Below are 17,204 nucleotides of genomic sequence, written 5' to 3'. Positions count from 1 at the left end.
AGATTCAATGAATCTGTGATTTTATAATGATTTTGAACCCTAGATAGCAGTCTCAACTGAAACGGTGAGTGCGATTTAACCACCGCGTTGCACCCGGCACGGATCTTGGCTCGCCAGTTAAAAAGTGGGAAAGGCCAAAATCGATATTAGTGCTGTGCGCAAGTTTGCTATCTAACCTGCCCGCTTCTGATGGCAAGTTTTGGATCTCGCCCAAATATGGAGAGCATATCATGAACCCTAATTTACATTAATTTCCATCTCAATAATGAGATTTAAGTCGAATCAACGGCCTGCTGGAAATTAACCGGGCCCCCCAGCGTGAAATCACTCGGATGTCGTTTTGTACTCCTTTTTTAAAATGTGAAGATGGTACAGTGGCTACTGACGGGAACAGAGGAGGTGAGTAGCCATTTTCATTTTGGAGTATGCAACTTTGAGTAGGACACTGGCCCCAGTGCTCAGTGGGAGAGGGGACTTTCCGTACGTGACACGTTAAAGCCATCTTTAAATATTGTGGAGACCCATAACGGGCAACTACAGCTGCTGTCTGTCTTGTCCTGACAAAAACTTCAGGACAGTGCTTGTATGCTGATGGCCACTTTAACTCTTGTGACTGTGAACAGCCTCTAGCGTCACAGCTGAAGGCTATTGCTAATAAGGAATTGGCCTTTGAGAGAGCACATCATAGCAGCAGGTTGTGTTTGCTACTTGTTCCTGCTGTTGGCTGCAAATGTCTGGAGGTTGGTGTTCCTGTTTCTTTCCTTTTTCTGTAGCCGGAAAGAAGGACTTTTTTTTTTCGAAGATACCTGGGTACTGGACAACTGGGCTAGGGGGCTAGAAGATAATCTGGTTTGAAGCAAGAAGACGCTGCTGGACCTGGTGCATGGCATTGATCTGAACAAGCCACCTTCTGACGCTGTTGAAAAAATGCTTTTGCTGATTGCTGGTGTGGTGGGTGCTGCATGTAACTGGCACATCACCGCAGGTTAAACACGCTGGAAGTCAGGAATGTTCAACTGCGTGCCAGTGGAATATGTGGATGCCAGAATTTGGGTTCTGGTGAGATTGGACTTCGAGGGAGGGCCTGACCGCTGCGGCTCCTGGACGGACAATAGCACTGATGCATGGAACAAGTAATACATTGATGGACAGATCATTTCTACGACAAGGTTTTAGAGATGATAACATATTCTCAGGCTTATCTTCAGTTTCTGTTGAGGAACCTGCAAATTCAGGGTTGCGGTGACATTCACAGCCACCGGTAGCGGTGCCCTCCTCCTCCAACGGAAGCCAAGTCCACGAGGACATGGCACAGGTGCTGCACTGTCTTTGTTGAGACTGAGTCTCCTTCGGCGCATGCTATCATTTCCTCGAAACGACGTCTGAATACTTGGGCCGCCAACGGCATCATCCTTTGGGCTCTTCCTCAGCCTGGTGGGTGGCCGGTTCTTCAGTTTGTGTGCCGGCCCTCGGAAGCCTCCAGCCTGTGTCGACACTGCTGCTTCTCCGGTTCTGCCTGCCTGGGCTACCGCCAGCACCATGAGCGCATGACCGACACAACCATCCATTTTGGTATCTGTGAAAAATTGAAGGAGAGAGACGGTCACTGCAGCCCTGAATTCCAATGCCACAGGTTCATTCCAGGGCTTAAGCGGGGACTTGTGCAGCATACCACAAGCTGGAGCCCACAAGTTCATTCTTGTTCACACGGATGCCCTGTAATGCCGGGGCATCAGACTTCAACTTTGAGCTGGACCAAGCCCACCAAGATGCCGGGCTTCAGGATTCTCTGCCATCGCCGGGATGCCCCAAGCCCAGGGGTAATTGGCATGCATATTATCTTCCATGCACCATGGCATCAGAGAGTGCCCTTCATTAACAGGAAGGAGTTCTACTCTCTGAATGTTCAATTCTTGTGTGATCACTGCCTCTTGATCATGCACATCCTGGGACAAGAACCCGGCGTCTTCGAGGAGCATCCAGGATGATAGCTTGGCTCTTGTACCCGGTGAGGTCCTGGCTGACGATACCAGTGCGGAGTCCGATGACTGATGCGGAAACCCAATGTAAAAAGGCCCATGTTGCCACCTGTGCTGTCATTGAGCTGCTCAAAATGCGGTTTCCATGCCTGGTCTGCTCTGGTGGTGAACTGCAGTGTACACACACAGACACACACACACCAGGAGAGTGCTGATCACCTGCCGTAAGGTAAGCTCTGGGCCGAGCTTGAAGACCTGTCTTTCTGCTGGCAGCGCACGCACACCCACCCTCTGAATAGGGTTCACGTGGGGGAAGGGGGTAGTTTGATTGTGGACCAGTGTGGGCAGGGGGGAGGTGGAGGCAACCTGCTGCTTCTGCACTCTGTTGTCTTTGCACTTGACAGACATCCTCCAGAGGGCCTGGAACGGAGGTCCCCGGCCAAAGTACTGGTGTCACTGGCTTTGCTGTGCCACCTTCTGCCCGCTGCCCTTGAAATGCGCCAGTGTCAGGAAGGGGGATTCGGAAGATGTCCACCTGTGTCTGGGACATGATGTCGAGGCCCTCAGCTATGATCATCACAGACTGTGTGGTGCCTTGGATACCACTACTTAAGATGCTGACCTCATGCTACAGGCTCTCCGCTGCAGTCACCGCCCTAGCACTGTTGGCCTCAGTGCCATGCATTGTCGGCAGCATCTCCTCCGCATGTAGCCTTTTGGACTCCTCCAATTGGGTATGCAGTCACTGGAATGTCACTGATATCACGGCCGTGTCCTAGCATCTGCATCAGCTTTGGGATAACCTTGTCCAGAGGCTCGGCATCTGACTGTGACTCGGCAAAGTCCTGGAATCCAGTAGACCTCCATCTGCTGACTCCCTGGAAGTTCCTGCCTCGAACTGATGTGCATCAGCAACTATGTGATGCTCACTAGATTGTGTCCCAGAAGCCTATCCACTTATGTTGCCCATCGAGGTGTGTATCTCTCCACTGGTGGAAGGTGGGGGTGATAGCTGTAATGCCTCGATGGAAGCCTCATCGGAGCTCTCTCCGAGGTGTTCTTTTGGGTGGCGGAGGGGGTCGACTCCTGATGGCTCCACCCCATCAGATGGCATTCCTGCAGAACGATGGACATGTGGTCAGTGAAAGGGAATGATAATTTTGTCTGTCATGAACGATCACTTGAAATAGGTCATCTGGGTGAAGGTCAGTGCATCCTCACCTCTGTGGCACAGGTCAACTTTGCTGTCCGTGACTGCTCCTCCCTCAGACAACCCTGCGATTATCAAGGCCCATTCCTCATTGTGGGTGAGGACTCTGATCTCTGGGACGTTGAGGTGGGAGTCTGGTGAACCAGACAGCGAGACAGCCAATAATTGCGAGACGCTCTGGGGACTAATGTTCAGTACCAAGAGTTGTTACATAGGGGCCGCTATCTCGCGAATTGGCCATCGATAAACACCCAACCAATCGTGCCCAAAATGATACTAAGAAATGTTTTAGTTAAATCGCACCCAGTATCTTTTAGCCACAAAATCATCTGAGTAGATATGTTCTCATTACAATTTTATTTTGAAAAATTTAACGATGAAATGTCACATCAGAATTTCCTAAGCATTTAAATAAGATTAGCATGCCTTAATTAAGCAGTATTGGTAGTAAAATTGGTAATCTTACCAACTCGATTGTTTGAAATCTGATTACTTTCATTTTATTTATCTCTCCGGTTATCTTTATTAGTTTTATTACAATTGACCGATCAGATCGTACATGAAATAATAATAGCATGTTAACGATGCATTCATTAATGTACACATTAGCCAGGAAATTCGGGAGATAAGACATACTGGCCGGGATTCTCCGTTTGGGAGACTATGGGTTGGATTCGCCAATTTTGAGGCTATGTCCGCACAAGTGTCTAGCTTTACAATAGAAAAAGTCGGCGGCGCCTCCACACTGATGCTCCGCCCGGTGGGGGGGGCACGTAAAACCTCCCCTGACATAAACAGCAGGAGAATTGCCAAGTCCATGGCCGCGCATGTGCACGGCGACGGCCTGCAACGGTCGCGCCTTGCAACACGCGCGAACCTGGACTGCCAGATAGTGCTCTCCCCCGACTGTGGCAGCGCTGGACACAGGCCGCAGCTGCCGTGCGAGGTTGACGAAAACTCAGAGCACATGTGTCCCGCGCTGTCGGGAACTCAGACCATCGGGGGATGACCTTCAGGTGACATCCTGAGGCTGTCCCAACGTGTGTGGCGTATGATGCTGTTTTGGAGGGGGCGGAGCATCCAAAAACATGCGCCGTCTACGATTTCAGCGTCAACAGGGATTCTCCGCCCGATTGACGATTACGATATCTGAGCTGGGCAACGGAGAATCCTGCCCTATGTTCTCCCGCCAGAGCTAAATTACACCTGATAGTGAGTGCAAATCAGGAAGTGACTCCAAATCCTTTGGCATGCAGATTTTTGAGGGAATTCTGCTATCGGGCCATCATTTTGAGTGGCAGCCCGGTTGCTGACGCCCTCCAATACGGAAGTGACTTGACTTGCCCCACACTCTCTCTTCTCCCCCCACCCGCCAACTGAGGCGCCATAAATAAAGAGACCCACCCCCTCACCGCAGACCTTCAGAAGAAAGACCCCTGTCTGGAAGCTGGAGAACAGTCCAGACAGACAATGAAAAAACTGCTTTAACCCTCACCTGGGCAATAAACCGCTAGCTCAGACATAGGAGGCAGCACCTGTCAATTCCTGGAAAGAGAAAATCAGTCAGCTGTGTTTCAACCCTCTCAGACCTCTGAAGCATCTATGTTTTTCTTATGTTACGAGGCAAAATTGTTAATTTTCACACTCTGGCCGCTTCGGAAGATTGGCAGTTTACAGAATATTATGGGCCAGGGTTTAGAGAACACCAAAGTATATCATGGAGTTCACCTGACCCACAACCTTGAATAGATTTTGGTTATGGGGAGCACAAGGGCCCACTTTACAGGTGTGATGCAACAGCGATCTAAAGTATATTTAAACAAAACAATATTTATTCTATGAATCCAGTTAACATTTTATAAACACACAGTAAACATATTATCAACTACCAACACTGATACTCCACACAGATACAATACTCTATTGTAAATCCTTAATAACTTTTGTAGCAATATCCATTAGTCAAATACCCTTTTTAACAAAGACAGCAGGTTTGAATTCTCTAAAGAAACAGGTATTACTTTGAAATCATCAAGTGATCTGGAGACATTCTTTAGTAGGCAGAGAGAGAGAGAACACCTCCTTGGTTTGAATGCAGCTCCCCAACTACCTAAAATGTAAAAGACAGAATCACATTCCAGCTCCATCCACACAATGACATCACTGCAGCCATTTGATAAAATACACTTTTCTTAAAGGGACTCTCTCATGACAAGAATCACAGAATTGTTACAGCACTGAAGGAAGCCGCTTCGTCCATTGTGTGCACTGGGTCTCTGTGTGAGCAATTTGCCTTGCATCTTGTTATAGCCCTGCTCATTCCACCTTACTGACAAATTAGAGCTAGTTTGTGCACTGGGCACATGCAACCTATTAGAACCTGGATTGATGTTACACAGATTGATTTTACAAAGCAGCTTTACAACCAGTCAACAAAAGAAGGTTTAATGAAATTGCTCTACGTTTAATTTTTTTTTAGCTGGAAACGGTAGACCAAATGCCCTAAGTTTATTTAGGTGATGTTTATCTTTTTCATTTTCGGTGTTACTGCCAGTGTGTGTTACACATGGGATTTGAACCACTTTAACACCATATCAAACAGGAACAGGAGTAGGCCGTTCAGCCACTCGAGCCTGCTCCGCCATTCAGTGGGATCGTGGTTGATCAGACATTCTTCCCGCCATTCTTCACGTCCACTTTCCTGCCCTTTCCCTGTAACCCTCTATTCTCTTGCTGATCAAGAATCAATCTCAGCCTTAAATATACACAAAGACTCAGCCCCCACAGCTCTCTGGCAAGGAGTTCCAAAGACTCACAACCCTCTCAGTCTTAAATTGGCACAGCTTTATTCTGAAACTATGCCCTCTGGTCCTAGACTCTTCCATGAGGGTAAACATCCTCCGCATTTACTCTGTCAAACCCCTTAATCCTATGGGCGTGATTTACTGGCTGCCCTCCGCTGGGATCTGAGTGGGACGCTATCGGGAGAGGACTCCCTTCGGTCTCCCAACAGCCTTTGCACCTTGTGAGATCTAACCAGATCTTGCGAGGCATCACGATCTGGATCCTGCCCATTGTGGACAACACCCAGTCTTGCATGGCTAAGTGGGTTTGAGAACCCACTTAACCATGCTGATGCTGTATCCAACCGGCACCTAGAATCAGGTGCCTTTTAGTACTGATCCATGCAAGCATGGACCAGGCGCAACAGGACCAGGGGGGTGGTGGCTACCCTTTCAAAACGGTTTCCCGATCTCTTGAGCCGGTCTGACCAGCGAGTTCAGCCCCCCAGTGATGAAGAACTTCTAAGTGTGGGCTAGCCTGGAGAGAACCTCCCCATGGTCTGGAAAAATGACTGCGTGTGGTTAGATAGCGGTGCGGAACTCGCCGACAGAGCAGGGAAGAAACTGCCAGCCAACCTCTCCTGAAATGACGCTTACAAACATTTCCGTGAGATCCTGCACTATATGTTTCAATTAGATCACCTCTCATTCTTCTGAATTCCGATGAGTACAGTCCCAACCTGTTTAAACTTGGCTCATGAGAAATCCCTGCATACCAGGGATCATCCAAGTGAACCCCCTCTGAACTGCCTCCAAAAATACTGGGTGGGATTCGCTGTTCCTGTGGCCAAGTGCCGGCTCAAACAGAATCTGCGGGAGGTTTACGTGAAAAAACCCGGCGCAAACCCCTCGCCAATTCCGGTACTGGTGAGGGGCTAGCACTGGTGCTGACCAAAACTCTCGCCTCCCGCGCCAAAAATGGCCGGATCCCGTACGTGTATAGTGCCACCGGACACAGTCTGCAGCCGCCACACCGGGTTCGGGTTCACAATTTGTGTGAGGACCCGTGTCCCGCACCATCGGGAACTCGGCCCATCGGGGACGGAGCATCGCGAGTGGGCAGGCCGATGAGACGCCAATGGCATTGCGAATGCGTGCGGTGCGAGTCACAATCCTGCCGGTTTGGACAGGGCAGAGAATCGCAAATCGGCATCAAACTGGTGCCGGCCCCGACTCCGCTTTGGAATCGATTTTCTGCCTGATAGCCGAATAATGATTTCGGCGTCGGGTAACGGAGAATCCCGCCCAGTATATTTCCTTCAGTAAGGAGACCTTTGCTCCTAAGACAATTGCTCCATACCACGATCATCCGAGCGAACCTTCTCTGAACTGCCTCCAAAAAATAATCTTTCCTTCAATATGGAGACCAAAACTGCTCACAGTACTCCAATTATGGTCTCACCAGTTCCCTGTGAAACCCCACTCGTTCTTTCCTGCTCATTAACCAAATCTCTATCCATGCCAATATACACCTTCCAACACCATGGGCTCTTATCTTTTGATTTGACCTTTTGTGAGGTACCTTGTCTAATACCTTCTTAAAGTCCAAATACAACACATCTACTGATTTCCTCTTTATCCACTCTGGTTGAGACTGCCTCAAAATTCAAATAAAATCGACATGATTTCCCTTTCATGCAGCCATGCTGACTGACTCGGATTAGATTACGATTTTCCAAATGTGTTGCTATTATTTCTTTAATAATTGATTCCAACATTTTTTCAGCTATAGATGTTCGGCTAATCAGCCTATCGTTACCCACTTTTTGCCTCCCTCCCTTTTTGGATAGGGGTGTCACATTGGCAGTTTTCCAATCCTCTGGTACTTCTCCAGAATCCACGTATTTTTGGAAAATTACAACCGATGCATCCACAATCTTTGTAGCTACTTTTAGGATCCGAGGCTGCAAGCCATCATTGTCAGAGGGCTTAACTGCCTATAGCCCCATTAGTTTCTCTAATACTACTTCTCTAGTGATGGTATTTAATTTCTGTCCCATATTCTTAATATTAATGAGATGTTTGAAGTATCTTCCTTCGTAAAGACTGATGCAAAATATCTGTTAGACTCCTCTTCCACTTCCTTGTTTCCCATAACTATTTCCCCAGATTAATTTTCTGAGGGGCCTATGTTCACTTTGACCTCTCTCTTCCTTTTTAATGTCAGTCAGAGGTTTGAATACATACCTATTGTGATCTTTATTTTTCCATTGTAGAAATAACCAAAATGGAAGAAGGAGAGGGAAGCGATGAAGAAAAATTTGTGGATGTGGTCAGTAACAAAAACATGAAGTTGGCTCAAAAGGTGTTAATTCCTGTAAAGCAATTCCCTAAGGTAAGGAGACTCATTGAATACATTTTTTAAATTTGACTGATCATTTAGAGTTCTTAAGTGAAATGGTAGGATGCAGTGAAAATGAATGTACTTTTTGCATAAGTGAAATCAAACTGCCATGTATGTAAAAAAACTGCATGTAAAATCAAACTATGTCTGGGCAGCAACCAAGGAAAGAAAGGAATAGAAAAGAACAGGGTGTTCTTTGCAATTGATATATTTAGTAGTCAGTGCGCTATAAGCCAGGAAGCAGGCTAGTCACAGATGAGGTGTTGAAGAAACAACAGCAAGAGAGAGGCAGCCAGCCTCGGGGAAACAGCACACCTAGAGATGAAGTGCTGAAGGCAAAAGCCAGTTTGAGCAAAAGATCGCTTTCCTTGCTGAACCGAAGACCATTCCCGAGTCCTGGTCACTTAGGCCATACGGTGTCATAGTCATTGCCTAGGTTTGATCAATATATTTATGGTTATTGTTTAGGAAAGTGAGGGGTCTCTGTACAGTTTAGGATTGAGGGGGAAGGGGGAAAATGATTTCCAGACTTTGCGAGACTAAGTGCTTACTGTTCATGTGCCGAAGTACAATATTGTTCTTTGTAGTATTTCATTTTCTTCTACTTTAATAATTACTTGTTCTCTAATGAAAGCGAGGTTTGAGTTCTCACTATTTCCGCAGATGTTTTCTCACTAATATCCAAAAAGAACTAAACACGTGAAACCAGTGTTTCCGGTTGGAATACACACATAACAGCTGTTATGGGCCAGGGTTTAGAGAACCCCAAAGTGTATCATGGAGTTCACCTGACCCACAACTTTTAATAGATTGTGGTATGGGGAACACACGGCCCACTCTACAGGTGTGGTACAGCAGAAATAGAAAAGTATTTTTTAAAGCAAAACAATGTTTATTCTATGAACTCAAGTTAACCTTTTTTAAAAACATACAGTGAACATCTTAGCAACCATTAATTTAAATACAACCCCCAAAGAATACAACACTAAGTAATCCTTAATAACTTCCAAACAACATCCAGAAGACAAAAGAAACACCTTTTAACAGAAGCACATCAGGTTTACATTCACTACTGAAAACATTTATAATTCTGAATTCACTCAAATGATCAAGAGATAGTCTTTTCATGGCAGAGAGAACAACAGTGCATCTGTTTTGCCAGGCTTCAGCTCCAACACTGAAAAAACGAAACCAAAAAAACACACACACCCAAGCTTTTCTCAAAGTGAAACTAAAAAGCAGAGCCAGAGCTCAGCTCCACCCATGCTCTGACATTGCAGTGACATGAGCAGACAGACATTTCTTAATGACATTCTCATGACACAGCAGTGAGATTTCATAACGATAACCTACCAGCTTATTTGATTCACAGTGTGAACAGATAGGGTAGCACGTTGGACATGCTACATGCTTGGTCTGAACACCGCTCGTTTGGGAAGAAAATAATCTGTTGTGGGTTCTTATCGAATTATGTTTCCTGTTTAAAAAAATATATATTAAAATTGGCAAAAGGATTAGAACATAGAACAGTACAGCACAGAACAGGCCCTTCGGCCCTCGATGTTGTGCCGAGCAATGATCACCCTACTTAAACCCACGTAACCCGTATACCCGTAACCCAACAATCCCCCCCCATTAACCTTACACTACGGGCAATTTAGCATGGCCAATCCACCTAACCCGCACATCTTTGGACTGTGGGAGGAAACCGGAGCACCCGGAGGAAACCCACGCACACAAGGGGAGGACGTGCAGACTCCACACAGACAGTGACCCAGCCGGGAATCGAACCTGGGACCCTGGAGCTGTGAAGCATTGATGCTAACCACCATGCTACCGTGAGGCCCCTAGTTTGTTTGTTTTAAGGATTATTATTCAAATATTCTGCTGTTATCATGCTCCTTCCAATATTTTAATGGGGAAGAATGATCAAAGTAGTTTGACATTGGACATGATGTGATTGCTCGATTGCTTTAAAAAGAACTAAATGAGAAAGGAATGCCACATCTGTTAATTGATTGGCCTCGGCATACTTGTGTCAAGTCTTGATCAGCAGCGGTATGCACCTGAAATGGTCTGGCCTGTAAACTTTCCTTGACATAGTGCTGTTTGATATCAGAATGATAGAATTCCTACAGTGCAGAAGGAGGCTATTCGGACCATCGAGTCTGACCCTTCGAAAGAGCACCCTATCTAGGCCCACTCCCCCACCCTATCCCCGTAACCCCACCCAACCTACACATCTTTGTGCACTATGGGACAATTTAGCATGACTAATCCACCAACCTGCACAACTTTGGATTGTGGGGGAAATGGGAGCATCCGAAGGAAACCTACGCAGATACGAGGAAGAACGTGCAGAGTCCGCACAAACAGTGACCCAAACCGGGAATCGAAGCTGGGACCCTGGAGCTGCGAAGCAACAGAGCTAACCACTGTGCTACCCAAGCATAGACTGATGAGTACCTGAGCTTGCCTCACCAGGCTATCATCAGTCTCCTGCCTGGTATATTGACCCGCTGTCAGTGCCGACTCAGGCCCATCACCCTGTGACTATGTTGCACAGATCCTGGGAGGATAAAACAAGGTAGTCGGGGATGATGCATGGGAGGGTTGGGAAATGGTGGATGGGGAGTGCCTGGGAGGTAGGGGGAATGGGGGGGGGGGGGGGGGGGGTGGGAGAAGAGTGGAACCTGGGAGGGTCGGGGAATGGGTTGGTGGAGGGATTTGGGGATGTATAGGGGGTGAGCTGACGGACAAAGCCTCGTCTTGTGAAAAGCGGACGAGAATGTGGGTCTCCCGGGTCCTCCGGGAATGCCGGATGCTCACCGTCCCCACTGCTCCTGCAGGTCCTTCCCGCATTCGTCCTCCAACCCCTCCTTGCCGGCTCATCCTCCTCAGACGAAGCTGCATGTCCTTCCTCCTCCTTCAGCATGTCGTCCCACTGCTGTGCCAGGTTGTGGAAGGCACAGCAGACTCTCACAAAGCGGGAGGCCCTTTGGGGGCCATACTACAGTGCATCACCAGAGCGGCCCAGGCATCGGAACTGCATTTTGAGCAGTCCGATGCAACTCTCACTGACGGCATAGATAGGTGGCAACATGGACCTTGTTATGTCGTGCATCCACATTGGTCTCTGGCCTTCACATTGGATTCATCAGGCAGGACCTTAAGGGTCTTGTTCCCCCAAGAGCCAACCCGTCCAGGTGGCATGAGGTGCAGTGGTTAGCACTGGGACTACGATGCTGAGGACCCGGGCTCGAATCCCGGCCCTGGGTCACTGTCTGTGTGAAGTTTGCACATTCTCCCCGTGTCTGCGTGGGTTTCACCCCCACAACCCAAAGATGTGTGGTTAAGTGGATTGACCATGCTAAATTGCCCTTTAATTGGAAAAGAAAAATAATTGGGTACTCTAAATTTATTTTTTAAATTAGCCACTCCGTCATCCTGGGGTGGTCCTCGAAGACGCCGGGATTCTCCAAGTGTTCCAGGATGTAGCTGTCATACACACTCGCTGGGAAGCATGCACATTTGCGTGCTCCGAAGGTGGGGGGGTGACATGCTAGTTGAACATTCAGGGGGTGGAATTCCTTCCTGTTAATGAAGGGCACTCCCTGATGCCCCAGTGTGCATAAGGCGGCACGCATGCCATCAATTACCCCCTTGACCTGGGGCATTCCGGCAATGGTGGAGAATTCTTCTGCTTCCTGGGCTTCTTGATAACGTTTGATCCAGCTAAAAGTTGATATAGTCAGCTGCCCGAGCATACAGGGCATCTGTGACCTCACAGATGCACTTTGAACTGTAGCTTCTGAAATGCTGCACAGGTCCCCGCTTGAGCACTAGAATGAACCGGTTGCATAAAGGTTCAGGACTGCGGTGTCCTTCACGTCCACTAGGAGCCACAGGGAGCCAAGTCCGCAAGGACATGGCACAGGTGCTGCGCCATCTCCTTGCTGAGACGGAGCCTCTTGCGGTACATGTTGTTCGTCATCTCCCCAAACGACCAACAGTGCCTGTATACCATGGGCCGTCATTGGTATCCCCCTCTAGGTCCCTCCCTGGCCTGATGGTCGGCCAGGTCTGCAGGGTGTGCTGCGGCCCCCTGCATATGGGGTGCTGCCTCTAGCCCGCGTCAACACCACCACCCACCCCACACGGCTACACAACCAAACACACAGGCTCCGGTTGCGGGGGATATTCATATTCCTAGGGCTGAAGCCCAACTCTTGGGTGTTTGATGGTTGGCTGCTGCCTCTATGGTGTTGATGCCCCCAGGGTTCAGGCACAGTGTACAGTCCTCACAGTTTGATTGGAATGCAAGGCAATAAAACCCGTCTGAGACATGGCATGTATACTCATGAGAATGCACTTGAGAGCTGTGAAGTGCTAACATGACTAATAATGTCAGTTCCTTCTTAGCAATATCCTTCAGCTATCCCGCCAGAGGGAGTTAAAGTGGCCTTCAGCATATAACCACGAACTGGCTCTATCATCTGTGTGACCACTCGTGGGAGAGCCGGTTAGTTCTCGGGAGGCTGTTCGGCTGGGCTTCTATCTCATTAAAGAGATGGAGATTGCCCTTAATTGATTTTTCGCCACGCCTGGGCAGAATCCGGAACCTGCCAATCGGAGCGGCCCGTTAGATCGTGACCCGATTGGCGCCCAGCGTGGAATCCGATTTCAGTCTTCCCTGGCGCGCACTGTTCCAAGCTGGACACAACACGGACGTTAAATTGCACCGACTATATATTTTTGCTTTAGTCTGATTCTTTAAAATAAAACTTGATGGATTTTATTCCCCAGGTTCAAAGTAGCTGCTGCATAAAACTAGCAATGTCCTTGATTCATTGTTTTAATATGTTGAACATAAAATTTTATCATTTTGATTTTGAAACAGTTATTCTAAGACATAGAAATTTTAGTGATATCAAGAATATTATTTCAAGGGGTAAAATTAATCTGAAATACCCAATTGTCTTTGATCTTTCAATGCTAGGGCCACATAGGGTTTAAAATCTAGTGGGCTCAAAAAGTCATGACATTCTGGATTATTGTGCCATTTACTTATTTGTTCACGTGCCGCATATTAATCCTGATGCTGCTATAAGAAATTACCTTCTTCAGAAAACTAGTCCCTCCGAAATTGGGACAACAGAATGCTGGCAGTGTGCTGGTATTTGCAAGGGTGCCTACAAAAACATGAAGAAGGAGCCGTGCTCCGAAAGCTCGTGTTTGAAACAAACCTGTTGGACTTTAACCTGGTGTTGTAAGACTTCTTACTGTACAAAAACATAGACATAGAAACTAGGTAAGAAGTCTTACAACACCAGCTTAAAGTCCAACATGTTTGTTTCAAACACAGCTTTCGGAGCACTGCTCCTTCCTCAGGTGAATGAAGAGGTATGTTCCAGAAACATATATATAGACAAATTCAAAGGTGCCAGACAATGCTTAGAATTTGAGCATTAGCAGGTGATTAAGTCGTTACAGATCCAGAGATAGGGAGAACCCCAGATTAAAGAGGTTGTGTGAACAATTCACATGTTTATATCTATATGTTTCTGGAACATACCTCTTCATTCACCTGAGGAAGGAGCAGTGCTCCGAAAGCTAGTATTTGAAACAAAAATGTTGAACTTTAACCTGGTGTTGTAAGACTTCTTACTGTGCTCACCCCAGTCCAACGCCGGCATCTCCACATCATAGAAACTAGGCAGGAGTAGGCCATTTGGCCCTTCAAGCCAATCGGTTTGAGCCAGAGTACCTATCCAATTTCCTTTTGAGGTAATTGATGTAAACCAAACAAATCCAAAGCTCCCTGGATGACAAAAGGAAATAGAAATTAAGATAAAGAAGCAAAAGTGCGCTTATGGCAGGTGGCAGATAGAACATACAGTTGAAAACCAAGCTGAAAGCAGAAGGTTCAGAGGAGAGGTGAAGAAGCAAACTAGCATGTAAGAGGGTGGTAAAAGGAGTAGGGCCTATTAGGGACCAAAAGTGGGATTTAAACATGGAGTTGGAGGGCATTGCTAAGGCACTAAATAAATGCTTGCATTGGTCTTTACCAAGGAAGACGATGCCATAAAAGGTGGTAATTCAGACACAAGATTGGTTTAAAAACTGAAAAGGAGGAGCTTAGGTTATCTGTACTTTAATAAGGCACCTGGACTGGATGAGATGTATCTAAGGATACTGAAGAAAGTGAGAGTGGAAATACAGATGCCCTGCCCTGGACTCAGCCTTGGTCCCAGAGGACCAGAGGACTGTACAATTGCAAATGTTACCCAGTTGTTCAAAAAAAGGGTATAAGGATGAGCCCAACAATTACAAGCCAGTCAGTTTAACTTTGGTGGGGAAACTTCTGGAAACAATAATTTGGGACAAAATTAATGGGCACATGGAAAAATATGGGTTTATTAAGGAAAGCCAAAATAGATTTCTTAAGGGAATTTTTTTTTTCAGGTGGTAACAAAGGGTTGATGAGGATTATACTTGTGATGTTGTGCACATGGACTTTAAAAAGGTGTTTGATGCAATGCCACACATCAAACTTGTGAGCATGGTTATAGCTCTTGAAATAAAAGGGACACTGGCAACATAGGTCAGAATTGCATAAGTGACAGGAAACTGAGGGTAATGGTTCATGGATGTTTTTCCTGCTACGGGAAGGCTAATAATGGAGACCCCCCCCCCAGGAGTCAGTGTTGGGAACCTTGCTTTTCCTGATGTATATTAATGTCCTATCCTTGATGTGCAGGGCAAAGGTTCAGAGTTTGCAGATGATACAAAACCATGAAGTATTGTGAACTGTGAGGACAGTTGTTTAGAACTTCAAAGAGACATAGACGAATTGGTGCAATGGCCAGGCAGGTGATGTTCAATGCAATGAAGCATGAAGTGATTCATCTTGGTGGGAAGAACATGGAGAGACAAAATAAAATAAAGGGTACAATTCGAAAAGGGGTGGAAAAGCAGAGGGACCTGGGTTTATATGTGTATAAGTAATTGAAGTTAGCAGGATAGGTTGAGAGAGTAGTTAATAAAACCTATACTACCCATGGCTTTTCGAAGGACATAGAATACAACAGTATGGCGATTACATTGAATTTGTACAAGTCACTAGTTTGACCTCAGCTGGAGTATCACATCCATTTCTGGTAGCTACGTAGTGAAGGCATTGGAGAGGGTACAGAAAAGAGTCACGAGAATTGCTCCAGGGATGAGGAACTTCAGCTTTTGAAGATAGATTGGAGAAGTTAGGACTGTTTGCCTTGGAGAAAAGATCATCGAGAGGAGATTTGGTAAAGATGTTCAAATGGACATAAAAATGGACAAAGTAGATAGTGAAAAACTGTTCCCACTTGTGAAAGGATGGAGAATGATAAAGCAAAGATTTAAAGTATTTAGTAAAAGAAGCAAAAATGATATGAGGAGAAACTTTTTGCAGCGAATGGTTAAGGTTTGGAATGTATTGCCCAAGAGCGTGGTGGAGACAGGTACTATTGAAACATTCCAAAGCAAATTAGACTGCTTTCTGACAAGGAAGAATGTGCAGCATTATGGGGATGGTGGGTGAATAGCACGAGGTGAGTTGCTCATTTGGAAAGTCACTGTAGAGATGATGAGCTAAATGACCTCCTTCTGCGCTGTTACAATTTTGTGATTTTGAGATTTCTCATTCACGTGCTACACTTCAGTGACAACCAAAAGCACACTTTTTCCACACGTTTGTGTGTGGCGCGCTGTTCTGGCGCACCTCTTACTTCACTGTCTCTACTGCTTGTTGCATCCAGTTCTAGGTCAGCTTATACTTCCTTAATTAAATATTAGAACCACCAAAGCCATTGTCGTCAGTGCCTGTATTAACTTCATTTCCTAGCTACTGACTCCATCCCGCTCCATGGCAACTATGAATCTGAACAAGCCTGTGCAGTACTTGACTCAGGTTGCACTTCTGATCACATATTCAAGGCCACTTATTTGCATCTCAATACCGTCACTTGGCTCTGCCCCTGCTTCAGCTTCAATCTACCAGTTTAAAAATCCTCATCCATGCTTTGGTTAGCTGTCGACCTGACTATTCCAATGTACTCCTCGCTGGGCTCCCACACTCGACCCTGTACCTCAACCTTCCAATCTCTCTAATTTCATGACTCCCAACCTTGATTATAAAAGTACAGTATAAATTTGTTGTTTTCCCTGACATTGGCATTCTTGTGATTGTCCTCATAAGTGCAAGATAAAAGACTTCAGTGGATTCTATGGAAAATGCCTTTGTTCAGCAATACTCAAAAGTTGAGGTTGTTTTGCTACAGCTATGCGGGTGTTTGGTAGTACTGCGTACAGTTTTGGTCTACTTATTTAAGAAAGGATAAATGCATTAGAACCAATTCTGAGACAGTTCAATCAATTGATTCCTGTGATGGGGGGTTATATTCTGAGGAAAGGTTGGACAGGCCAGGCTTGTATCCATTGGAGTTTAGAAGATTGAGAGAGATAATCATTGAAACACATAAGACCTTGAGGGGACTTGTCAGACTGGATGCTGAAAGCGTGTTTCCGTTCTTGGAAGAGACCAAAACTAGGGAACATCATTTAAAAGTAAGGACTCTCCCATTTAAGGTGGAAATGAGAAGAATTTCTTTCTGAGGGTCATTAATCTTTAGAACTGGAATGGAGAATGGTGAAGGCAGCATCGTTGAATATTTTTAAGGCGGGGTAATTAGATTCTTGACTAACAAGGGAGGCGAAAGTTATCAGGGAGAGGTAGATTGGTGGAGTTCAGGCCCAATAAAATCAGCCTTGGTCTTATTGAATGGCGGATC

The 17,204-nt window shown here is 46.3% G+C and overlaps 1 protein-coding gene across 4 annotated transcripts in view; it reads left to right on the top strand.

Moving 5' to 3' along the window:
• Positions 1 to 17,204, top strand: part of LOC119972303 (KH domain-containing, RNA-binding, signal transduction-associated protein 3-like) — a 246,043-nt gene that overhangs the window by 70,291 nt on the left and 158,548 nt on the right. For all 4 annotated transcript variants that reach the window (XR_005462031.1, XM_038808792.1, XM_038808791.1 and 1 more), the window contains one exon: positions 8,249 to 8,367. Coding sequence is in view for 3 of the 4 variants with exons in the window: in XM_038808792.1 (XP_038664720.1) it covers positions 8,249 to 8,367 (119 nt within the window). In the remaining variant the exon portion in view is untranslated. The remainder of the gene's footprint in view (positions 1 to 8,248; positions 8,368 to 17,204) is intronic.

Source organism: Scyliorhinus canicula, chromosome 10 (genome assembly GCF_902713615.1).
Source record: "Scyliorhinus canicula chromosome 10, sScyCan1.1, whole genome shotgun sequence".
NCBI lineage: Eukaryota > Metazoa > Chordata > Chondrichthyes > Carcharhiniformes > Scyliorhinidae > Scyliorhinus > Scyliorhinus canicula.
The sequence above is the reverse complement of the archived record's forward strand: the minus strand, read 5'-3'. Positions and strand labels throughout refer to the sequence as shown.